This window comes from Uloborus diversus, chromosome 5 (genome assembly GCF_026930045.1).
Source record: "Uloborus diversus isolate 005 chromosome 5, Udiv.v.3.1, whole genome shotgun sequence".
Classification (NCBI taxonomy): Eukaryota; Metazoa; Arthropoda; class Arachnida; order Araneae; family Uloboridae; genus Uloborus; species Uloborus diversus.
Genome location: NC_072735.1, coordinates 60,772,719 through 60,800,310, shown reverse-complemented (window position 1 = coordinate 60,800,310; position 27,592 = coordinate 60,772,719). Strand labels below are relative to the sequence as shown.

The 27,592-nt window shown below is 31.3% G+C and overlaps 1 protein-coding gene across 1 annotated transcript in view; it reads left to right on the top strand.

Annotated features, from left to right (window-relative positions):
• Positions 1–25,760, top strand: part of LOC129223373 (cell adhesion molecule Dscam2-like) — a 280,334-nt gene extending 254,574 nt beyond the window's left edge. Inside the window, 8 exon segments of the mRNA XM_054857953.1 lie at positions 2,524–2,817; positions 10,798–10,953; positions 11,783–11,948; positions 11,950–11,972; positions 14,505–14,655; positions 17,643–17,695; positions 19,929–20,118; positions 24,129–25,760. Of these exon segments, the coding sequence (XP_054713928.1) occupies positions 2,524–2,817; positions 10,798–10,953; positions 11,783–11,948; positions 11,950–11,972; positions 14,505–14,655; positions 17,643–17,695; positions 19,929–20,118; positions 24,129–24,249 (1,154 nt within the window). The 3' untranslated portion in view covers positions 24,250–25,760.
• Positions 25,761–27,592: the final 1,832 nt, after the last annotated feature.

Sequence of the window (27,592 nt, the reverse complement as noted above, 5' to 3'; positions counted from 1 at the left end):
GCACAACATTGCACAGCAAAGTGTCACGGACTTTAATGTGAGTCACAATGGTCACAGTCACAAAGTGGCAGAACTGTTATGTCTCACGGAAGTCACGATGTGACAAATTTGTGAAATGCTTCCTCTTATTTTGCGGCGATGCTACTGCAAATAATAAATTAGTGATCTGAACGTTGGACCATTATGAAGTCGTCATTCCAACGTCAATTTGTGACGTCAAAACGGGACTTTTATGTGATCGCCACGCGACTTGCAAATAAATATCCCATTTTAGTTATTGAGAAATTGCTTTAATGTTTCTCAAATGTATCTTTTAATTTTAACTTTTTTTAAATAGGCTTTATGCTATGGTTTGCCTTTTGAAAATCCTTAAATTTTCGATCTTTTAACTCAAAAATAACTCTTTCAATTCATTGATACGACTAAAATATCCTTATTACGAAACTAAGGGAAAAATTAAAAAGCAACTAATTGGTGAATGAAACAATTAGACACAACGCTGCCGAAGTAATTTTGTTTATAGCTCTGTATTGAAGCAGCTGGTACTGGCAAAATAGTATATTTCACTTCATGTTTTCTTTTAATTAGAAATTTAATTAAAAATCTAACAGAACCAATATACGAAGATACTTCCAAGCTGCTGGATAATTTCCCTAGAAGATCTTTTTTTTAAAAGTTATCATCTTCGTGTAATTAAATTAGTTAGTATTCTAAAGACACCACAGCACTTCTTTCGAATTTGAATACGTAAGATGATCATGTTTGAAACAAAAATCCAATTTTAGCTATCCTAATTCTATATTTCAGTTTATTTCTTTCAAAAAAGAGTAGCATCAAATAACGCTTTATTTTCTGGTTTAAAAGTCTGGTTCTGATCTGAATTATTTAATGCATAAAATCCTTTCAGTTAAAATGTCAACCAATAAAAAATTAATAATTTAATTTGACTGTCATTGATGAAAACATTTTTTTAGATAGTATTCATTGCGATAATATAAGTAACTCATTTTACTATTTTATCTAGTATTTTTTCATCGCCTATGCAGTTTTTAAAACTTAAACTAATTAACAAAACATGCGTTATAGGCAGGGCTGCAGAGTCGGGAGAAAAATGGTCGACTCCGATTCCGACGCCAACTCCAGGATTTTGAGACGTTCGACTCCGACTCCGGCTTATTTATTTATTTATTTATTTATTTTTCAAATCCTCCCTCATGGGAAGCGGGGAAACTCCCTAAACAGAGATTTAAACATTAATTCCTTTTTATGAAATTTTCGTGTGGTATTTTATTGCAAACCTAAGATGCATACAAGATAGAAATTCAATTTGAAAATTAAATTATCTAGTAGTGATTATAAAAGTGAGATCACTTAAAAATCCCATTTTTTTTAAGCAAAAGGTTTAATTTTCTCTCCTTTAATGTTTAATAAATAGATGTTGATCTAATCCTGTGTTTTCAATTTTTTGAAGCTGTAACTTTAGAAAAAAACTTTTTTGCTAACTCAAAAAACTTTTCTTGAGAGGGGTTAACCCCCCTCTTGGGTGACACCTCAACTTAACTTTAGAGTCTATAAAAATTGAAATACTTTAATTCTAAAAAAATTTCCCAATAAAAAATCTTAAATTTCATCAAAAAAAATTTAGTCGAAAATATTTTACTATATATCAGGGAGAGGTTGGGTACATGTACGTCTAGAGCAAATTTTACACAAAATGCAGCGGTATTCAGCTTTATACAAATAGCTTTTACTATACCTACATTTCTTGACTAAATACTAATTTTAATTTTATTGGTAGCTTTAGAATTAACTTTAATATGAAGATTTTAGGATTGACTACAATTATTGAATGGTGTAACCAATAAATCATGCACTGATCTTATTTTGTACTTTTTAGGATAATCAAACTTTCTTAGATAACATATTTAGCTTTAAAAAACATTTATATTTTATCGGATTTTTTGGATTTGTTCCTTAGTGCCAACACTTATTTGAATTTACCAAGCACCGTCAGAAGTTTCCCCAACTTGCTAAAGTGATGCATTCCTTTTACTATTTTATAATTGAGATTGAGGTAAAAAATATGTCGCTTTTTATGAAAGTGATTATTTAGAAATTATTATTCTTCTACAAATATTTAATATTATACTTCTTCAGCGATTAATGAGATTCACAATAATTCTTATCCAGGTTTTTAAAACTGAATTTTTTTACTGAAAATTAATACTTTTTTGGTGGTATTAGTAGTTTCAGTGATCAGTAGGTATTTTCTAACTCATATTTTCACTTACAACTTTGTTATATAGTTGCGATCTTCCTTAATATTCATTAAACTCACGTTATGCGATAGATTTATGATTCAGCTGTACTTTCACTTAATATTTAATATCATCTTGCAAGTCAAATTAGAATTGTTACGTGAAGATTGAATGGCTTATAACTTATACCTATAATACAATACATTTTTTGAAACACATCAGCCACTGAAAGACGTGGTAATTTATTTATTATTTTATTACCTAGCTCCAGTTGCTCCAGACAAGGACTCATTCGTTGCAGCCAATTCAACTTCTCTAACAGTTAATCTAAGAACATGGGAAGACGGTGGTTGTGGAATTAAGTCATTTGTTATTCGATACAAAAGACTTCATACAACGGATTGGAAGATGGCGGCAAGTTCGGTCAGCCAGCAGCAAGATAAAATCGTCATTCGGGATTTAAGCCCAGGAACTTGGTACAGTATCAGAGTGACGGCGCACAATGTGGCAGGATCTACTGTTGCAGAATATGAGATAGCGACATTAACGTTAGAAGGAGGTAATTTTTAATTGTACTTACTAGTAAATTATTTTTTAGAAAAATAATCAAGCGAAATTTCAAATTATATTGTGAATGGTATATTACTTTTTTCTGCTCCAACTGCACTAGTGCTGAAAAAGAATTGATTTTTTTTCATTCAAAAGTCTGAAACTCAACATCCGTTTTATTATTTAGGGTCTCACGATATCATGCTTTTCAAGTTAAAAGCTAAACATGTTGTTATAATATATGCCTGATAACATTTGTCAGTCTGGTAACGTCCCCATGATATAGCACTTGAAGTGAAGAGCCTACCAGAGTTACCGGTACTATCACAAGCACTATCACATAGGAGAGTTTCATCAACCACTTGTGCTAGTTATTTACAAAAAAAATTAGTTTTGTCACTTTCATCCTTTTTTTCTCACTGCCTCAAATGATCTTGTGAAAGTGATCTGTAGAGATCAGACTGTTGTTTTAGTGCCTATTGAACTGCTCCGACAAGAAACATTCTAAAAAGTGCTGTTCAGAAGAATGTGGTAAAATAATCCGAAGTTACGAAACTAGTCCAAGTCTGGTGACCATTTTTCTGGCTGATTCAAACGACTATATAGGTACCCTATAGATATTACGTGCCTTCTATATTATATTATTGTTTCCTTACTTGAAAAAAATAAAAGGGCAGAGTTTTGAGATAAAGTCAAAGCGTACTGCATCAAGGCTGCGAAGGGTATTTCGGAAAAGATCAACCGTGATGCCTTAAATGCTCAGAAATCTCGCTGAAAGGATTATCGCAACAGAAGAAGAGTTTTATAAAACCAGGTAATGTATTATAAGGGGTCGGATCAAGAAATTATTTGCAATCGACTCACTTTACAACTTAATACACATTTTTTAACAGAAAAACAAGCATTTTTTAAAGTACATTTCAAGATAGGCATCCCCAAACTTAAAAAGAAAGTGCACAAAGTGTCATGAAACTTGATCGAACGCAGCGGTAGGCAACACGTCGATCGCGATCGATCGGTCGATCTAAAGCCCATTTTGAGTTGATCGCGACAACATTCTGGACATTTTTGGGAGGAGGGAGGAGTGTATCATTAATAAAAATTATTTACTGAAGAAAAATATGATTCAATTTCTTAATAAAATGTTACTTGAATATTTTTCAAAATTTTTTATAGTCGATTGAAGTGCCAATTTCTTTAGTTTTCAATAAAATTCTTTTTATGCTACTGTTCTTGAAAAATGTTCACAAAAGGTTACTGTGGATCAGAGATGGGCAGATTCGTATTCGAAAATCGGAATCCGAATTTGATTCGCAGCACCTTAACGTGTCAAGCCGAATACGAATACATTCGTATTCACAAGTGTGAATTCGAATAGATTTATACTTGCAAATGTGAATCCGAATACGAAATTCGAATTCATACCTATGAATTCGGATCCGAATCTATTCGGATTCAGATCTATGAATCCAAATCATATCTGATTCACATCTATGAATACGAATCCATTTGGATTCACACTTGGATTCACTGAAAAATTCAATTTAAAAGGCCATTATAAATAAATAAATGTTTGTTTGTACCTCGCTACAGTTCGAATTTTGGGTGTTAGCGAGTTTTTGGATGTATATTTATTGGCTTCAAACTAAGTAATTGGCCCGAAAATGAACTTCCTACTATTTGGAACCCCAAGTCAAATACGACTAGATCCAGGTTTTAAAAGTCCATAAAAAGTTTAAAATCATGATTTTATGGTCATAAACGCAAAAAATTTCCGCTAATTTTCTTACAGTCAAGGGCCCAAACTTGTTACAGTTTTGAAATTTACTTCTACCAGCATATTAATCATACGTTTTCCATTCGAACAAAGTATTCTATTTTCAGGATGTGCCTTGCTACGTCCCTTCAATACCACGTATAAGTGTGTAGCTTTGTCCCTTTAAAAATAAAACAAAAAAATGTTCATTGTCTCAAGTTAGGGACCTCCCTCCCTAACTTGGGATACTTTTTATTTTGATCTTTGTTTCATGTATTCAGCAAAAGATAATAGTTTGGGACACCGACTGTCATTTTAAAGAAAATTATTTTACAACCCAATAAAGCTTTTAAAAAAAATATCATAGACACAACAAATGTATTTTCTTTTCTTTTTTTTTTTTTTTTTTTTTTTGACGAAACGTTTTTTGTTCATGAATAGTTTCAATTTTTTTTCCCAATGCCAACTGTTCTGTCCTGTTATGGTATGACATATTTATTGTCATCAAAATATCACTGAATTTATAAAATTTTGTATCCATACGCTTTTATTTTAATACAATTATGCAGTTTTTTTCCTCAATATTCTTTATACACACTATTTATGGTTTAATTCCTTAACTTGGAACATTGTCCCAAGTGTGGAACATATTTGCAATTTCTCAAATTTATGAATAAATAAATTCAACTGAATTAGTTGGGTGCAAATGAATTTGCCCAAAAGAGACACAGGTACAAAATCGAGATGAATTGTGAAACGAATTCAAACTAATGCTGCTCAGTTAGCGTAGATTACCAAAGTTATTTCCATACTAAAAAATTGCATTTTTTTTTTTTTTTGAAACGAATTGTGAAACGAATTCAAACTAATGCTGCTTAGTTAGCGTAGATTACCAAAGTTATTTCCATACCAAAAAAATTGCATATTTTTTCGAAACGAATTGTGAAACGAATTCAAACTAATGCTGCTCAGTTTGCGTAGGTAACCAAAATTATTTCCATACTTAAAAATTGCATATTTTTTTGAAATTTTCAAACTCATAAAAATAGCCCATAAAACTGATACATCAAAGTTCAACTCACATAGCCTGCCAAGTATGGGCACTTGACTAACAAATTAGTATTATGATCAAGTTTATCAACCTTTCAATCAAGTTAGCGTTTACATTATATTTACTTGTGAGTTTACTAACCAAATGTTTCACGAAAAACAGAAAATGCGAGAAAAAAAGGTGGATATCACAACATTTTGCGTTGTCAAGGGGACGGGAAGATACTGTTATACAGTGTGTGTTCATTATATCAAGGGTTTATGAATTCAAAATTGTGACTTCATAAGATTCTCACATACACAATAGTGTTAACATCACACAGCAACATCAGATTGAAACATCACATGAATAATCTGTGGTAAAATTATGTAAACAAATCAAAGTTTCAATTTACATTACTTTGGTAGAATTCCACTTTTAAAATTTTTGGACACATAACAATATCGTCATTTTTCTTCAGAAATTCACTAACACACCCAAAACTCGACCTGTAGCGAGGTATAGACAGACATTTATTTATTTATATTGAGCTTTTGAATTGAATTTTTCAGTGAATCCAAGTGTGAATCCAAATGGATTCGTGTTCACAGATGTGAATCAGAAATGATTTGGATTCATAGGTCTGAATCTGAATAGATTCAGATTCGGATTCATAGGTATGAATCCGAATTTCGTATTCGGATTCACACTTGCAAATATGAATCTATTCGAATTCACACTTGTGAATACGAATGTATTCGTATTCGGATTGACACATTAAGGTACTGTGAATCGAATTCGGATTCGGATTTACGAATACGAATCTGACCATCTCTGCTGTGGATTTACAAATGAAACGTGTAACTGAGTTTTTATTACTTTTTCAAGTAGAAACACATTTTTTGAACGTGATTTTATCAGTGGCAAAGCGAGGAAAAGATAATTCCTTCCATCCCCTGCGCTAAGGTCGAGCTTAGTGTTGGCTCAAACGTGGAAAGTAGATTGGCAGTCAAGTTAGATTGCCTATCTTCACTCTATTTGTCTCAACTTAAAACGAAATACAGACAGACTGATCGACATCCATATTTTATTATTAGAATAGGTAAGATAAAGACGATGCAAAATATTTATCACGTTCAATTGAAAGAAAGAAATTTCGTTGTGTCTTTAATTTCCTTAAAACGAGAAGCAGCAAAAAACTATATATTTTCGGATACAGTAGTTGTACCAATATTTCGTGAAAAAATGATTGCTATAAATTTTTAGACATATCGATATTTTCCACTAATTACGACCCAAAGAGCACATATAATTTTAAGAAACTTCATTTTTTTTAACTGAAAAAGTTTTTTTATAGTCGTTTCAAGTTGACTAGAGCACCTATCTCTTTAGCAATAAACATTCAGAGCTTCTAAAAGCTAAAAGCACTGCGCATTTTCACTCTTTCTCTTTTCCTTTTGATTACATATCGATGAACTTCTTTCATCAGCCTTGAAAAAATGTTTTAACCAATCGTCTTGAATGCATTCCCTTTTCAAAACGTGATGCTATTTCAGTGTCTTGGAGTCCATTATCAGTTAAGTAAAGTTTTATTTGAAATCGAATGTCTTTTGATGTGTTTAATTTGATTAGCAGGATGCACGTTTTTAAGTACATGCCCGTTAGGGGAAAAAAGCTTTAAATTTATTGTTTTATTTTTTTAACCTTTTTTTCCTCTTTCAATTTTTAATTATTTCACTCTGGCAGAAACACTTTTACTTAAAGTGATTACCCCTGTTGGGGGGGGGGGGAAGCAGCTATATTTAGGCTAAATATCTCAAAACCAAGAAAGCGTGGTTCTGACAGTAGCGGTTTTAAGCTCCTAAACAGTAAAGCAAAACGCGTGGATTTATGTGAGAATAATCCAATAAAGAAGTATTTTTTCATCAAGATAAGATATAAAACTGTTTTATGTTTCTTATAAATAAGCTGTTTTAACGTATGTTATGTTTAAACATATTTTCCAATCATTCTCAGTTTTAAAATACATATTAATACATTTATCTAAAAAAAAAAAAGAAAATTAAAAGATTTTTTTTTTTTGTCTAAAAGGGAGTTCTCTTTTTCCTCCAAAGCAAGTTTGAATCATTTCTGTGGAAAAGGAATAAAATATATGTGTTGTGTACAATTATTGAACTTAATGCGAAACAAGGCAATTACTAATACTATTCTCTCAAATATTATTCGGCTCAAAGGATGCACCGGGAAGAACAAACGCCTAAATAATTAAGAAGTACACTGTAAAAGATTTTGTGTAACCTTACTCCATAAAATGGAGTTAAGTTACTCCACTACTATGGAGTAACTTAACTGATATAACTGGTGTAAGATTACACATCGCTTGTGAACTGTTCCACCATGGTAATGTAACTGTAGCGTAACGTCTCACTCATTTCTGCGTAAGGTTACACCAGAATTTTCTGTTCGCTTACAGAGAATTTGCTTGAAAGGTTACACATTAGCAAAAATTATGCTTTCATCTGACTTAAACGATTTAACAAGTTCATGCTTTTAAACAACCAATATCCACCAAATATATTAATATACCATATTTTTTTTACTTTAATAGACAAACAAGATATTTTTATTGCACTAAGAGAGGAAATGAGCTAATTGGTGTCAGAACCCAGAATTGCAAATTTCACTGACTCGAAAAGTAACAGCTTCTACCGCTCGGCTACCGAGGTCGGGTTACGATCCGCTAATAAGTTTACCTGCTCTATTCCGATTCTGATCTTGACGCATGCGCTTTGAATTCTACTGAAACCATTGGTTCCTCCAACAATATTAGGTTTTAAACAATGATGCGACACATTTCAGAATTTGCGTAACGTTACATCCATCAATACTGGTAACCTTACACATTTTTTTACTGTGTATAAGAGAAATTTTCTCAAATACCGGATTAACCTTAAATAACTAGCATTATAGAATACATGAGGCAGTGAGAAGCAAAGGGATGTGAGTGGACATTTTCAAGTTTTGAGTAAAACGCGTTTAAAGATAACATCCTAGGTAAGCTTTCATTGATTTTTTTTCTAAGTCATGCTGTATAGCAGCAAATACCAGGGCTACAAGTGCCATATCTTGCCCCAAGACAGAGGAGAGGTTCACCTACCATGTGTACTGGTTTTCTCCAAATTTTTAATTGTGTCACTTACATCCCTTTGCTTCTCACTGCCTCGTATAATAAATACTAACGATTATTTAATATAAAATAAAAAGGCTTATTTTAGTTTAAAGTAATTGTATTTTTATGTAAAATGATAAAAATTATTTTAGCTAAATGTGTTAATTTAGATTCAAATAAATTTTAATGCTAATGAAAGTAAGAAATGTGTAGATAGAAAAGAAGTTATTTGTGAATAGCGTTTTCTTCTGTTAAAACTTTTTTATATATTTTTTCGTTCAACTTATAATAGTTTCGTCCCTTTAATCATGTTTGTAAGCGATATTTTGTCAGTTAATTTTGTTTTTTCAAAGAAAGTAAATAAACGCTTAAAAAACGTAGCTTGCCACGTATGGAACTACTACAGTCGTACTGTAGAAAAAATCTGAAACATTCCTGGATAATAATGAACAGGGAGTGTGACTAATTTCTGTCTGTGACATTTACGGTGAAAAAGAAGAAAAAAAACGATAAGGGAGTCAATTAACTTCCTGAATTTAACCTGGACTCTTTGTGAATAATTTCAAAACTTTTCTAACAAAAGGCAGACACGTTTCTAGAGTTAATTAGAAAAGGTTTTCAGAAAACGTTGATGCACGTATTGCACGCCTTTTAGAAAATATGGGCAAGCTTTTGCAAAATTGCCGGCAAAAACCAAATAACTTATTTACCTACCATTCTGTAGTAGCATCCAAAGATTGCAGTTTGACCTCATTAGGGGATGTCAATCTGAAAAGTCCGTATCAGAACTGTAGACGATACATCCAATAAAATATCTTCCCGCTTGTTGAAAAAAAAATAACTTCAGAACAATAAAACTCTTAAGCAATACAGAAAAGTTTTCGCAAAAATATTTGTTTTTCACTTGAAACCTTGAATTAATATCTGGAAATAACCTGCGACGTTTTGGAGTTTTCTTACAGTGTGCTGCACTATGGCTGTAGCTCTGTTTTATGGCCGTATTCAGCAGCCGATTCAAACATAATGTCAGACATCTCAAACCACAGCTTGAAGTCATCCTGTAGCAGCAAGAGTGGTTCAATCAGCGGTTCGGGTGTTTGAAAGTGCGGGTGCTTAGTATATTGGAATCGGCTGTTGAGTGCGTTCGTTAATATTCTAAGAAACAGAGGCCAAGAATGCAAGTGACTTAAGAATGCAGCGCGCTGTTCACAAAACTCACTCCCTGCTTTATAGAAAGTGTATAGTAATAAGTTTTGAACAAAACATGTTTTGCTTGTTCTGTCTGTTAGATAAGATTTCAAAATTTTCCGTTAAGCCCAATGTTTTTTTTTTCTATATCCCCCCCCCCCCCCCCCGAACTTCTTAAAACAACTTCTACTTCTTTGATTCAGAAAATGAAACATAAGAATGAGGTGCGTGCTGCCTGCTACCTTTCCAGCTGAAAACTGCCTCTCTCAAATCAATAATACGCTTGAAATTAATTAGTAAGAACTAAAAAACCGACAAACGGACCAATTCTTCTAAACATCTAATTTCCCGAATTTCCAATTTATGTTTCACAATATTTATTGGGCTAAATTTTATTAGTTTTGAATTTGTTTTATTAATTATTTTTAAAAAATATTATGCCCTCTTTATTGTTTTTTTCATAACTTGTTTTTTATTTTTTTTTATTTTTGCATAAACGTAAACTAGACGTTTTTCTTTTAATGCAATATTTTCATTTTATTTTTTAAAAATTGCAATAGCAGTTGAGAAGGGAATTTAATGTCGATTAGTTTTCCAAATGGAGCTTGCACCATTTTGAAAACTAATCCAACACGCAGCTTTACATCTGACTAGCTAAAAAGAAAACCGTAAGGATAACAAAATGCAATTTTCAAAAGGCAATGGTACAAAAACTCTCTGATGCTGTCGCATAGACATTCTTAGGAGGTGTTAGGGTCCTAAGGACCACATTGGCGCCAACGTATAAATGATACAGTTGTACATAATCAGCGTGTCCTGTATAAAGAAAAATCAAATATTTTTACAGGTACAGTGGCACCTATTTTGATACTGGAAAGTCGAGAGTCTATAAACATTTGGGAAGATGTTAATATTATTGTTCCAGTCGTAGCGGCGATTGTTGCATTGACAGTTGTAATCGGCGTTGCTGTTTGTGTCTGCGTGAAGAAAAGACATGTCGGAGGTAGAGTATAATTTTATATAATGCTTGTTGCTCACTTCCTAGGAGATAGCAAAAATACATAGTCTTCTTTTCCTGTTTTTAAATAATTTACTTGCAAAACTTAAACTGTTTTTGCAACTCCCGAATCTTAAAGATAATTTATTACCAACTTACGATTTAAAAAAAGTCTTAAAATATTAATTCGAAAAAAAGGTAAATATTTTCCCTTAAATTTTAAGGTGAAGGTCAAATTTAAAGCTTCATTTTTTTTAAGCATTTCATCATTTACTTTATTTTTAGAGTTTTAGTAACGTTAGATTTTTGCTTGAATATGTATTTTTATCTATAAATACCCATATTCGTAAAATATAAAGTACATCACAGCAAATATAGTGCAGTAAAAACATTAAAATTTGCCCCCGAGGCTCTAAGTATAATAATATAGCAAAAATTTGCTACATTAGGGCGATTCTCGAAAAAATGTTCGGTGCGTAACGCTAAGTTTTTTTAATTTTTTCCAGCTAACCAAAGCTTTCAAAAAATAATGCTGTGTGGGAATAATACATGCTTTAAAGTACTATCAGAGCATGACAGTCAATCCCATGTTTAATTAATAGTTTACTTGAATAAAATAAAAAAATAGCGTCACGCACGGGACATTTTTTCGAGAATCGCCCATTAGCAAAATAAATAATTTAACACTGAAAATGTATCGTATAGAAACATTTTTTATGCCCTAGAGAAACTACAAGTGAATTTACAATACTAAACACATGCGTAAGAAATTATCTTGCCGCTGCAATGTGAAATGGTCTTTAAAATATATCAGCGCGTTTCTTTTCCTATTTAGAAGATTATTACGAACGGAGAGGTGGTAATCCAAACGCTGCGCCACTGATGCCAAATCAAGCAGCAAAGAAAAATGCAGAAGGCAACAACGCTCCCATTCGTGAGACATCTATGTACCAAACTTGCAGTCCAAAAAGCACCAATACCTCAAGGAAACCAGGGCCAGAATGCCACTGGGGAACAAGGACATTGTGAGGCATAGTAACTTTTAATGTTTTCTTGGTAGTTAACAAATGTTGAATCTCTTTTTGAAAGGAACCTGCTTTTTAACTATTTCTTGAATTTGCCTGAAACTAAATTCAAGAAATAGTTTATTTTCTATTGGATGGAAATATAATAAATTATGTTATTTTATTTCAAGCAAAGAGTATGAAATCGTAATATTATAGATATGAAATCGGTTAAAAAGATATGTTTTTCATTTTGCATTAGATTAGCAAGAAATATAATACACTAGTACGATTTAAGTGTATGAAATCGTAATATTATAGATATGAAATCGAAAGAAAAAAAATATGTTTTTCATTTTGCATTGGATTAGCAATAAACAGCTTTGAAGCTACTGATAATGAATTTGAGAGTTTCAAAGCTTAATAACTTCAAAAAAATCTATTTTTTAGATGAAATTCTGAAAAACGTGCTCACATATTAAATTGTAACTAAGAAATATTATTTCACTGTTCATTACTATACGTGCTTAATAATAATAGAAATTATGAAACGTACATGTAACGTTCTTTGAACGTTTGACCTTTAAAACAAATATTTAAAACCACTCTGTCGGAAAGATAAACATCTCCGCTTCAACCTTTTATGGCTTACCTTCTCAGGACCATTTATTTATAAGCAAAGTGATTTATGTGTTGCTGAATTACGTGAATATGAGAAACTAGTAGTTATATTTTTAATTATAATTCAAGTTTCCTCCTGTTCTTCAATGCTGCGATTATATTAAGCTAACATATTTAAATTCGAAACTGAGTTTAAAATTTTCTTTTAAATTGTTCTGTTCATGTTAGGGTTACACTTGAACAGCTTTCTACTTTGTATTTACTATCAGTTCGCTTTCAGTAACTATAATGCAGTTCGTGCAACCGAATCAAATTAAATTTGAGTCTATAGTTATTACATGATAAATATTTACTTCTGCATGAACTGTGCATTTGATTTAAACTAGAGTAAATGTGTAACAAGCTTAGAGTCGCATTGCTCCACACCTACAGTGCATGCAAATTGAGATGAACGCAATAGTTTAAGTTGATATTGTTTCAAATTTTGTTATTTCAACTTAATATACAATGCGTTTATGTATATTTTTTATTGAAGATCCTATTGTAGCCGGTTGAACATTTTATCCCGTTGAGTTCTTGAATTTATTTTTAACGCGATCAAGGTTAAGCTATAATTATTTCACATTCTTTATTTATTTTTTTCGTTTGGTACACATTTCAAGGTTAAAGCTGCTGTTTCGTAGACCCTTTTCAATCTATTTTTTCCATCCTGTTCTGTTAACTATTTTAGTTAAAAGTATCTTTTGCTTCTAACCAATTAACTGAGCTTTTGTTCCTTGACTTTTCTAAACTAATAAAATTCTGCCTGTCTAAGAACTGCGAGTTTAAATATTGTCTTTCCATAAAGATCATTAAAAACTCCCGACATAGTACTCTAACAACTGACAGAAGGGAATAGGATTTGTTTTATAGAAAATCATGTAGTTTTTCCATTTCTTCCTACTTAACTAATTTCTAAAATTCTTAATCACTTTAATTTTAAGATTACATATCTTTTTACTTTTTTATGGCTCATATACAGAAAAAGTATTGAGTTCGTAAAAATTTCCGTATTTCGAATTTTGACAAAATTGCATTTTCAGATGCGATGAGTCCATTTTGACCATTTTTGGAAAATCAAAGTAGATTGCCAATCCAATGGATGACAAGATCCAATGTATGGCAAATGGAAAATGTCATTTTGGAATAAGTGTGTGTGTGTGGTGGTGGTAGTGTGTTTTTGTGTGTCTGTAAGTGTGATATTTATTAAACTGGATTTTCACAAATATTTCAATTAACGCAGATTCTTCTTAAGTAACATTAACGATGCTACTTCTCAAATAATCGTAGTTAAGAAGGAGCTGTATCCTTAGTAAAAAAAAATATGGAATACTAGTTTCTTAGAGTTTTTCTAATGAACGGTCAACGGTGTTTTTTAAAGTGTAGATTATTCTCTATTTTATGCCTAATAGGATAGTAACTTTTACAATTTTTAAATATTTTTTTTTTTTATATATATATGAGAAAAAGCTAAGAAATTCTCCTTCAGTACAATAAGTAAATTCGCCTTTCAAAACCTGAGTGAAATGACTTTTAATGATTTTGCCTTCATTTTAAAAAACTACAAAACTTCTTAAAACTATTAAGTTCAATTTTGAATGCATGTGACTGAAATATGTTCTTAACGTAAAATTTCTTAGCCTTTTTTTGTATTCTTTTCTATACTTTATCGTGATTTGTATGTCTTCTTGTACATTTAAATGTAGCAATTTATTGTTTGTTTCTGCGCAAAAATAATATCATAAAAACATTAAATGGATGATTGATTTTTAACTAATTCCTTACTTATATTATGCTATCCTTAAAGGAGCTGTTAAAAAGTATAAAAGAATGTTATGTACACTAAACCAACTAATCATTTATTTTTCTTCTTTCTATTTCCTTCTTTTGCAGACTACGAGGACGATATCGCCCCGTACGCGACATTCCGGCTACCCGGATGCGAGTCGGACACCGAGAGCTCCCAGGGCACAGTCCGGGAGCTTCAGACGTTCGGCCATCTGCACTACAGCCGAAGATCCTACCCAGACAACGCAGCGGCTCAGTATGAGGTTCTTTTCCGAATATCCTCCTCCACCTCTTCCTCCTCTCTCCCCCTCATTGCGAGCGCGAACTAACAAGTAAATGGATTATTGTGCCTATAAAACTGAAAGGCCTATGACGTTGTCATATGCTGTTAGCGACATGGTATAACTTAGTTGAATGGGTGATAGCGCTTAGAGGAAAATCTCCCTTTTTATTAGTTTGAAAAAAATGGCACATAAACAAACAAGATCAGGGCTTTCTACTAGGAGAATGCATTAAAAAATAGAGCTTAGGTCGTATGTTAGCCCAACGTCAGCAATTAAGTTTGAAAAACAAGTTAAAAGTTACGTAAGAATTCAGTAAAGTAACTAAAAGTATACTATAACTTGACCAGAAACAGAATTTGATCCATTTGAAGTCCAGTTGTTGAGACAAAAAATCAATTTGGTGAGTTCAAAACGGGAAAGAAGCTCACCTATTAGTTAGGACATAGTAAGAAGAAAGCGTTGCTTAGACCACCTGGTGGCTTTTGTCTTATCGTAATTGGTTTCATAATTGAATCGATTATTTCTGAAAGAGTGTAAGTCCTTCGGAAATCCATTGGACTCACACTCTTTCTGAAATAATCGATTCAATTTCAACTTAATTAATTATTATGAGGGATTAAATTTGAAAAAAGAAATTCACCGCATGATTCTTAACTTGAGAAATAGTTTGAAACGCAAACTTCAGTTTAAAAGTGGAGTTCTCCTGGCATATCTTACTATACTGCTGCTATTCAATGTCGTATTTGAAACCATTTCGATTTTTCTGGCGGGGGGGGGGGGACTTTTTTCGGACACTGCCAGCTTTTGTTTTTAGAAAGCAATTTCGGGCGAGTTGTTTGCAGATCGATAACATTCTTGCTAATTAGATTCAAATCTGGTTGAGCTCAAAGGAAATAATGCATATGTTTATTTCCGATAGTAGAAACAATGTGTGACAAGGCATCTCCGTCAGCCCAGTGAGTCCTGTTTTTTAAAACGGATAGGTACAGTTTTTCCTTCTTTCCTTTTTTTTTAATGTATCTGCTTGCTTTCAGAATTCACTGACTTCACTCGATGGCATTCTACTCTTGTTATACAAATCAAAGTCTTATCAACAGCGATTTAAGAAAGTCGTTGCGAACATTAGGTACTGGAGGAACAACGTTTTAAATCACGAAATTGAACTGAATTTCATAAACGCGATTTGGAATGGAAAATGTCCTCTTTATCAAAATGAATATGTGAACTTCAGGGATGAGTCATGAGTCATACAAAGGAAAACACTAATCGATTCACTGTGACTTACTTCTCACGTTTGAGCACTATTCCATTCTTGAAATAAAAAGTGAATTTGACTCTTTTCCTGCCTAATGGTTTTGTTTGTTTGGTGTATTCATACATGTTATTTGAGTTAAAGTTAGTAATAATAACAATATTATTAATAATAATAATAAATAATAATAATAATTAATTAAAAAGCTTAAAGCAATTTTTTTGGAACATGTGTTTGACTTGTTCCAATCCTGAACAGAATGTATTTTAATCTAAACATGACCAGACATCATCAAAAAAGAAAAAAAAAAGTGGCAACGTTAACTTAATACATTTGACTTCCTTGAAAGATCTTTATTTTAGGCATTATATCTGTATTTTAAAGAAACCATTAAGACTCTTAAAAGCTTTAATGTTAATGTTGCATTAGTTGTAGAAAATGCCCCACAGTTTTTTTCCTCACCTGTTTTATGAGGTTAGTGACTTACTTTTAAAAGAAGTAAAGGGAGATTAGTAGGTATAGGAAATGGATTTCTTAAGGCGATCAGATTTAAAATATTAGCACATTCTTTTGCATACCAGTAACAATGGATTCGATCAGTAATTTCAAACTGTCATATTCCTTGCATTATTTAATAATGCGTGTTTTTTTTTAATTTTCTTACAAAATTATCTTAAAAATTCCACTTTATCATACTCAAAATAGAACATTTTTATTTTATAACGTTTTTCATTTAAGAAAGCTGTGCTTATATATTTATAAGTAATTCTAATAATCGGGATTCATTAAAATTTGTTTCAAGACGAAAAAAAAAAATAATAATAATAATGATAAAATTTTAAATCCAGAAAATTTTAAAAGTTACAAAATTTAAATACTTTTGAGTGCGTTAGCTTATAAATTTTGCATTTTATTTCTTTATATTTGTACCTCAAAGCTAAAATAGTGTAAATCACACTATCACTATTTTTCAGGAGAACGTCTGGTTTACATTTGTCTGGTGAATACTATGGTTAGAATTAGCTCTCTTATAGCACTGGTAAATAATTATGAAGGAAGTTTTATTTAATGCAATTACGTCGTTATGGCTCGATGCTAAATAAAATTCTACATACATTGTAGTAATAACATGAAAATCAGCGTTTTTGGACTTACGTTAGTCTAGCTATAAGGCAAAATTATCTTTTAGTCTCTTTTTTATTACACGACACTGCTAAAATTTAACTTGCATTATATGAAATATTCAAAGTATTGTGTTATATTTAATATGAAGGAAGGATAACCTACCAAAAATCAAAGCAAACGTGCTTTTCGATGAACCGAACCACACGTTACACGAATATAGTAAACATAATGGACAGCAATTTGAATGGCAAAAAGTCAATTCAAAGAGTAACCAAGCAAATACCTATTTCAAAAATAATTTTACTTTTATGTTTTACCGTGGGCTAGTAAAGGGCAGTACAAGCTTGCTCATTAGGCCTCCGCTGAAAACAAAGTGCGAAAAAAACGTCTAATTCCAAAATTTCAGTAAATTGTTAGTATTGAATACAAAACGAATTTCTTCAAATGTGTCGAAAACTCATTTCTACAGATACTGCTGTTTACTTGCCCACGGCAGCATTGGCTGATAAGTTCTATTGAATGATACATGATTTCATTTGAAAAGAAAAAAAACACAAATATATTTTTAAAATCTCATTGCAGTCTTCAAGAGCAGCTTATACTAAGCCGGGAAATAGATCCATATCAAAAAATTGGTAAGTATAGAAATATTATTTTAATTTCCTTGTTTTTGTCCTGGATCAGTTTAATTTTACTGCAAATGTAAAATTCCACCAGCGGAACATTCTGAAATTTTAGAGACTCTAATAAAATCCATATAATTGAAATTATTACGCCCTTTTATTCGTTGAACAAAAATAATTTAGTTAACATTTCATTGTTGTACGCATTAAAGTAAATTTTCAGAAATAAAAATAGTACATATTCGCATCATTCATGACCACCTTATACAACGTTTTCTGATATAATTTCATATAGTATAAAATGAGTTTCAAATAAAAATGGGATTATTTATGCTCCATAAAAGAACAGTTCGCTTATTACGTATACCTTATTCGATCAATATTTTAATAAGTAGATTATACAGTAGATTTTTCTATTATAAATTATTTATTGTGTGTTCAGCACAATTCTGATGTTTTGAAATTGCAAAATGTACAAATTCATTTTAGATGCTAAATGTAAAATGAGTATTTAATAAGAAATACATCTAATGCTAGTAAGTCTTAATTTTTCTTTCCGTATTTTTAACTACTTTTAATTGTGACGTAAAGAGCAGTTTGATAGCATTGCAGGAGCACGTAGAAAGTTTTACTTGATACTCAAAAATAAGTTTTAGCAAGCACTGCAGACGTTTGTTTGTGCTAGTAAAATTTAAGAAAAAACAATTATAACCAGCTAAAGATTAGCAAACAAAAAATATAAAAATATGAGCATAGAGTTGGTAGTTTTTTTTTTTTTTAATATGAAATAAGCTACGTCATTTTAGTTAATGTGTACAAAATTGTTGAATATATTCAAAAGTAGTAGTTAAGGTTTGTTTTCAAATCTTTAATTGGATTTTCAAGAGTGTGTGTGTGTGTGTGTTTTAATCAATAATTAATAAGTGTAGCTATTATGTTGTACAAAACAAAATATTTGCGTTTTCGGTAGCATTTTTATCATACATGCATAGTAAGCTTTTCAGAAAATAAATAACGTGAACTCTTAATGTCAGAAATAAATTTAAAATTGAAATAAATATTACTCCCAAAACATTTTGAGCACATAATATTTTAAAATGTTCATTTATTTAGTAGCTCTCTGGATTTTGTCTTTTTATCTCATTTAAATTGGCATTTTGTCTTTTTTTCTCATAGAAATGTATTTTAGAACAAAGTGCTTCTTACAAGAACATCAGTTAACACAAGATAAAAAATTCACTATTCACAATCTTTTGACCGGAGTCAAGGAATTTAAATTTTATTTCTTTTTTGCAAAACTTTAGAATGTAATTGCCGTAACCTAGGTATGCCCGGTCTGTATTTTCCAGCATTATATTTCCTATATTTCTGAAAAATGAAATTATAGTTCAAATATTTTTTACGTTCTGGTAAATTATAGAAATATAAATTTCAATGAAAACGACCCTTTTCCTCTACAGTACGAATTTTATATTAGATAAATAAAAATAGACAGATTCGATGAATCTTTGCCCTGAAGCTCTTGATGAATATTTTGGATATTTAGTTTTGCATTTTTCAAAATCAGTTATTTATATGTCACGCCCCTAATTTTTTTCAAAATTAATGCTTTGATCTTGAAGTAGCAACGGCGAGTGTCCGACCTATGACGAGATTTTCCGTCCCCCCATCCGCCCACCGGTCTGTCTAGTGAATCAAAGATTTAAGTCTTTCTGTAACTTGCCAAAGATAAACGTTCTGAGAAAAAATTACTAATATAAGAAAAATTATTTGATGCATTTCTGTATATCAGAAAACTCTAAAAAATAATTCACAGAAGATAAGTATACTTCGTTTTTACTTCTCTGCATTCAAGTTGAAACATTCCTAATTTTCTAAATTGTGAAATAATTTTTTTTTCCTCTTCACGTTTATTTAAATTTCGTGCAGATAAATACGGTAGAGGAAGACGAATTACTTTATAGAGTAACTCTTGTAATAAATAAAACCACAAAAATCCTTAAAAAAGATGATACTCCTTAATGAACATTTGATTTGATGCTAATAATGAGTTATAGATTCAAAAAAAAAAAATATTCAGTTTTCTAACACCAAACAACAGTTATGTATGTGTAACATTCCTAAATTATTCAAAATCAATAATTTGATTAGCGACGACGAAGCAACTAGTCCACCTAATAGGAACACTAGTGCTTCCTCGTCGAGTGCACTGTGTTATTGTAACGTCTGCCTGTAACTCCCCCAGTCGAGTGTCCGACCTATGACGAGAACTTTCCGTCCTCCCATCCGTCCATTGGTGTATATAGTGAACCAAAGTTTCAAGAGGTTCTGGTTCCGAGGGAGGAATTCGAAGAGGATCAGAGCTGCCGGGAGAAAAGGAGGCCCGAGGAGATCTACAAGCGATGGATATGTCTCATTGAGCCGTACTGGGCAGGGTACTCTTGTTTGTATCTCTATTAGAAATAGCTCCCACCTGCACCCTTTTAATATTGCATTTAGTTAGCAGTGATCAGCAATATATAAAGCGTTAATGGCACCTTATTGGAACTTTACTAGAAGCGGTTAGAACTGTAGTGAAAACTTCTTTCTCTAATTGGTTTGAAAATTACACCGAGTGATACTTCATATGGTTTAGGGGGCTTGTTTGCACATCGCTAGTGTTTTATTTTGATGTAATGCGTTTATTGGATAAACATTTATTTATATTAATTTCTTTAAGAAAAAATTATGTTTGTTTACAATAAAATGCAAATAGATTCTACAAAAAAATGTATTAATCGTAGCGAAATTCCGAATAATTTATTTTTGCATACTCAATACCAAACCCGTGCTATTCATGATAGACAAATTAATCTTAAAACGTTTCTCCCTAAAAAATGTTATGCTTGTACTATAATATAAGTAATGATATTTCGTCAGAAGTTACATCTAAAAGACTAAAATAATTCTTAAAAATTGTTAAATCGATTTTGGTAAACGCAAGAAAGAAACAAAAAACGTCTGTAAAGTCTCATTGATGTAAAAGAAGAGAGAACTGAATAAAATCGATATACTCTACTAAACATAATAGGTACATAGCTCAATATTTTTTAACTAGAAAATTGCTCGTAAAGATATGACAGGAGAAAATTGCTTAACTTCATTTAAACAAAACAATCGCCTGTTTAGTGATATTTTGATAGTTGAAATTTTCACTCTGACTCCTCTGAATTGACCCTGAACTCCAGTAGATAGCGTTCATTGTTGACCCCTTTTTCGTTTCTTCATTCCCCTTCCTTGACACGGTCTTACCAGTAAAACAGTTAAGTTACCGGATCCAGTTCAACCTTGTCGCAATAAAGTCTTTCCCTGCATTTCAAACATTAGCAAAACATATTATCAAATATCATGCAGTGAAGCGAGTTTCATTGTTAATGACGTCAGAAGTGTTACTCGATCACTGGCTATTATATACATGAGGATTTTAAATATCTTTCTTATTCTAACGCTTAGAACAAAAAGAAAAACGAGAGGTTGGAAAATTCCGGGCAGGTAGGTGTAGTTTCCACACATTCCCCACAGAATGAATGTTATAAAGGTTTAAAAAATTTATTTCACTATAAAATGTAGTAAAAATAAATCAAACTGCAACTGTTATAAGTTTGGAACAAGTTGATTGAACCGAAGTACATTATCAAACGCGACATTTTAGAATGTGAAAAAAGATAAAAGTTTAAAACCGCTGGAATAATTTTCGTACTTTATCTCGTTACCAAACATGTCGGAACCCCACCTTATTTAAAACTTCGAAGGGAATTTCTCCCGTCATTTAAATTTCTTTAATTTAGCCCCTCTGCTTGAAGCATGGTTGTTTATTGTAAGTCGTAGAGAAGCAATCACAAAATTATTAAGCATAATTTAGTATAATTCAATATTGCAAAAGGAATTGCGACCTTACGCAGCACAAATCAATCACTATTAGAAGCAAGCTCACTTTAAGTTTTTATTACTCAACAATGTTGTTCACAAATTTACTATTAGAATCAAGCTCTCTTTAAGTTTTTATTACTTAACAATATTGCTCACAAATTTATTATTTGAAGCAAGCGTTCTTTAAGTTTTTATTGCTCAACAATATTGTTCACAAATTTACTATTAGAAGCAAGCTTTCTTTAAGTTTTTTTTTACTCAACAATAATGTTCACAAATTTACTTTTGCAAGCACTCTTTCTTTAAGTTTTTATTGCTCAACAATATTGTCCACAAATTTTCTATTAGAAGCAAGATTTCTTTAAGTTGTTATTACTGAGAAATATTGTTCACAAATTTACTATTGATACTTTTCATGCTACGTATTAGATTTTTCGTGAATGTATGTACTAAGCGTAGCGTTTTAGTGTAAACGAGGATCGAGGTCAGACAGATGGCAATATAGAACTCATAGAAAACTTAATTATGATAAAAACAACGTTTCAAAAAATATGAAAATAACGCGCTTGTAAACGTTTTCAAGTGCTGTGAATTTCAAAAGACGTTATTTTTAGACCGCATACCAAGTACCGACTACAGAACTAACTATGTATTTCCCGAATTATAGTTGTCCGGAAGCATCCTACTGAAATGTTCTGTTATTCATGTTACTCTACGTTTACAAATGCATGCCCATTTATTAAAGGGAAATTACTGTGTTTACTGATGATTTCTGCTTTACGGTACAGTTAAAACTTGCACGCTATACAAGGAGCAAGTATTTGTGTTCAAGCGCTTTGTGTTTTCAAGATTTATTTCGAGCAGTGCTAAATGATAAGAAATAGGCCACAGTGTTTAGTTTTAAATTCCCTGTTTTACTACTTGGATTTTCAGTGCATTCAAGCTAAGATATTTTAAAGGGTTTTCAAATGTAGTTTTAACCCACCTGCACGCATGTTTGATTTTTCTAAACTTGAAATTAGTACTGTGACATATGTTACAAGTATATGTACTTATTAATATATTTTGTATCAATGTATTTACAAGTTATTTAACTATCTCTACTAATATAAAATACTACCGTAACAGGCTTTGAATTGGAACTTTAAACGCACTTATATACTTAGTATGTAATAATATTTATTTTTTCTTTCTGTTTTTCCTTTTTTTAGAAGTAAAACTGTATAAACAAACTAAAAATATATAAACAAGAGGCTCAGAAATCATTAATCGCCTAAAAATGTTATATTAACTTCTTCCAACTCTTTGCTGCTTGTCTCAACCCTCAATTAAAAAAACCTTTTTTTTAGTTTGACAATTTTCGTGTTAGGCAGCTTTCACGCACAACTTATTTCTTATTTCCAGATACCTTCATTACCTAGCGGAATTCTTTTCTTTATTAAATACGGAAGGCATGCAAGCACTTTTGGAACTTCAAGATTAAGGTTGCATTAAATATATATATATATATATATATATATATATATATTCGTCACCTTATACTAATCCACTAGACTAAAATATACTTCTTTCAACTAAAACAGAATTTTATTATGCATAAATACAGAACCTTTACTTTACTATACTTATTTTACACAATTTTTCTCTATATCTTCCCATTGACAGTGTTTCTTTAAGGGTTTTTCTTCTTCTTCTTCTTTTTTTTTTGGCTTCATCTCACATAACTTATACACGTGATAAGATATTTGTCACGTGACATTTGACAAATATAAGTCAATTATACTTGAGTTTTTCGCACATATATTTATTTTTAGTACATAAGGCTTGCTTTCAAAACTTTGAAAACAGACTACAAACAATTATTAAGTAATTTTAGTAAAAGGTTTTTCGTTGTTTCGACCTTGTGTTTTATAATTCAGGCGTTTAGTATCTCAACCAGCTCAATCCAAGAGTTTAAAAAAATGCAGTTTGATATTTTTTGCTTAATATTACGACGCTAGAGCAGTTTGGAACGAAAAACTAACAATTAGATTGAAAGCTGAAGCCAAAAATCAGTGAATTATGAACCTAGTTCAACCCAAAGCTCGAGTGAACTGAGACTAAAACGCATGGGTAAAATCAACAACAATATTATAATAAATTATTTACACAACAGTTTTTATTTTAAGGGCTCACACATTGCATGAAATTGAGGTAACCCTTAAATTTAATTAGAATTTTAAAGAAAAATAAACAAAATAAACATTTTATTTCAGCATCAGTTCAATGCAAATTATGTTTATCTGTAACTCTTTTTAATGTTAAGTTAAAACAATGAAGTTATCCACCAAATATTATTTAATCGAGTAGTATTTCCTGCATAAAATGAAGTGGGTAGAGCGCTTTTTCTTTCTCTTTACTGGACAATCATGGAGCTGGTTATTTTATTAAACGCCTCCTATATATCTTTTGTTATGGTTTTTAACTAAAATGACACATAATATTTATTTAGTCTTACTTATGTAAAAATGAACATTTTGTTTTACTTGTACTCTAGGGACACAATTGAGAGTGACGTAGATGTAGAATATGAACGAACGGAGCAGGTAGAAGATCTGCTTTTGAAGCAAGAGATGTCGGAAGCAGAATGCGACTGGGATCGAAATGAGTGCTACTAAGCTTAATTTTAAAACTTCCAAACGAGTCATTTCCGCACCTGTGCAACGGTTTACGGACATAGCAGGAAATGCGTTGCAAAGGTGGTGCTGGAACAATTGCTCTTAACAACGAGTCACGTATTTATGCAATGCTGAGCGTATGTCAAAAGCAAGATAAATGAAAAAAAAAAGAACAGGATTAAAACCAAATTTTTGTAATTCAAAGCATCAATTATCTCACTATTTCATAGTGTCTCAAACTTTTATTGTATGAAAGAGTATAAATGAAAGTACTGGTTAAATTTTAGTAATGTATCTAGATTTTTGATTTAATAATTGCTGGTTTGTATTTAATGATAAAAAAGCAAAACTTTGTAATTTCTCTTTTATTTCGTTTTTCCATGAAAAAAAATGTTTGCATGAAATAAGATTATAAAAGCATCAGCTCAATTTTTAAAATAAAATGAAATTGTCTACGTAATTAAGGTTGGGCTAAATTTAAAAGCTAACATGTTGGTACATTAAATCACGAATATGAAAATGACACTAGGATAGTTTAATAAATTTGAATTAAGGGTATTACTTAAATGATATTTTAGATGTATCATTTACTCAAATGATACATTTAAAAAGAATCATAGGTTAAGTTTTAAGACATGGTTAATAAGTTTTCTGCAGATAGTCTTTAAAAATAGAAAGATTTATTATAGTTGATATGTCATAATAACACTTACAGTGGAACAAGTAAATTAACTAAAAATAAGTATAAAAATGTGATTCGAAATGGATATTGAACATTCTAAATTACATATTTTCATTATTTTAGAATATTTGAGTACTTTACACTCCCGGGTCCTCGTACTTACTAATACACGTGGTTTAATCGGTTGGATTGGGCCTAGAGGACAAGTCTGCTTTATGATCCAGATTCAAATTTCAAGCAAAACCTGGTCCAACATCCCCAAGGGTATTGATTTGGAATGGGAACTTAAGAGACTTTGTGACCAAGACATATTTAACGTGCCTCAGTTACCATAAATAAACACGTATGATCTTCGATCGGCTGACATTGAACCTAAGACCTCCGGTTACGAGCCCAATGCCAATTGTATTGTGTAAAATGTCTTAATATGGTCATGAACAGCTATTTCTTACTTTTCGTTTAGTTTGAAATCTACTATTTATCTTATTTCGAACGACAGGATGTGCCAAAATGTAATTTAGGACGTTTTAAAAAATTTGAGTTTTAATCCTGAAATAATTAACTGGCATTTTGTTTTTCGAAAGTCTGAACACTTCGAATTGTGAAAAAGAAACTTTCAAGGTGTTGGACGCTTTGCGAAAGGGGAAAAAAACTCTTATCATTCGAATCTCTTTTGGATGAAAGGGTTCGGCATTTCTGTGATTTTAAGCATCATCAAAATGTACTCATATATCAAAATAGCAACTATGTGATGTACATAAACTTGGATTATTGTTGAAAGTTTATTAAAAAATATTATGTAAAAGTTGCAGTCTCAGTGTGAGATGAATAATAAACCCTCCAATGGTATAACTGCGTCTTGTGTAACTCATTTGACAAAAAATCAGAATCTTCCGTGTCAGAAAATCTTTTTTTTTTTTTTTTTTTTGCTGATTTTGACCGCTTAACTTTTTTTCTTTTTTTAAATTTATTTGTTTTTTTTCTTGGTCGCTTTCGTGCGACAATTTTTTAAAACAATTTTTGAGTTAAAATAAATTACAATAACTAAAATCTGCAATCAAATATGTTTCAAGATTTGTATTTATTAGCGTATGTTATTTTTTTAGTTTCATCGTTTTTAATCAACTAACTTTCGATTAATTTACCTCGAAACCAGTTTGCAGTAGTTATGGGCCGCAGCGTGGTTATGGGCCACTTAAGCTACCACGACTGTATGACTATGTTTCAGTTAAAACAAGAGAAAACTAATTTGATATAAACAAGAAGTTCTGTCTAGAACTATACGAGCCTACTTTCCCGTATACCCATACTACTTTCTAGTACCTGATCAATATTCTCAAAAACAGCTAAAGTCGCAAATTGTTTCAAACATATTTTTTAAATATTTTAAGCTAATTTCTAGGAATAAAATATTTCTCACTTATCTAAAAAAAATTAGATGCGTAAAAAAAAAAAAAAAAAAAAAAAAATTAAATTTAAAAAAAAAACGAACAAATAAAATAGCAGCACCTTTTAAACAAAGCAGCTAATACACTTTTTTCCATTAAAAAAAATCTTTAACAGCTTTCAAAACGAAAAAATAATAATTAAAATTAATAAGCTCATTAAAATAAACACATCATGTCAAAAACAAAAAAAATCGTTTCTTTTTCTCCTGTTGCCAAAAATAATTTTTTAAATCAATTAATGCACTTACCAAAATAAATAAAAACAATAAAATGTCAACTTAAAGAAATAATTTTCCTTGTCAAAAAAAAATAAATAAATAATAATAATAATAATAATAATCGTATGCGCATATCTTTATGTAGAAACATAAATGACTTCGAGTTTATTCCCCGAAAACTAAATACCTAAATTTAAACTTTAGCGTGAAAATATAAAAAAGTCATATCAACAATACTTATTTCGCAGTTAAAACCATAGTTGCGGAGTCGGAGTCTGAGTCAATCTCATTTTGAGATAAAGGAGTCGGAGTCGAATATCCGAGAATCGGACTCAGTCATTTGTCCCCCGCGTATAAATTTTTGCCAAAGCTACGAAGTCAGGGTCGAAGTCGTGGAGCCGGAGTCCGATTAATTGTCGGGCACAGGAGTCGGAGTCGGAGTCAGGTGCACCTAAATTCTCGGAGTCGGAGTCTGGAGTTTGGCGTCAAGAGCTATTTCCAACAAAATTTCTTTGAAGTAAATCCGCCTTCAAGTACGGAATCTACATTGACTTTCAGTTTCCCCGTAGGCGCTAATGTTAAGGGATTTGAACGGTTCAAAATTGAACCGAAAATTGTTCAAATCAAAAATATATTTTATATGCAAGTTTTTTATCAAAAGCTTTTTCCTACAAAGTTTGTTTAAAGCAAATTCGCCTCATAGTTCAGAATTGCCTTCAATTTTCCCGTAGGCGCTAATGTTAACCTTTTTGAAATGTTCAAAATTGAACAAAAAATAGTTCAAATCAAAAAGTGAAACATGGGAATGAGGTGTCCTCGCAGACATCTTTCGAACAAAAAAAAGTTTGTTCGAATCGGACTATTCATTCAAAAGTTATTAGGGGGGGGGGCAGACAGACCGACGGACCGACATTTTTCCCCATCTCAATACCCTACTTTCCAATTTTTAATTTTTCGATATTTATTTAATTATTTTATTTATTTTTGACTTTTTT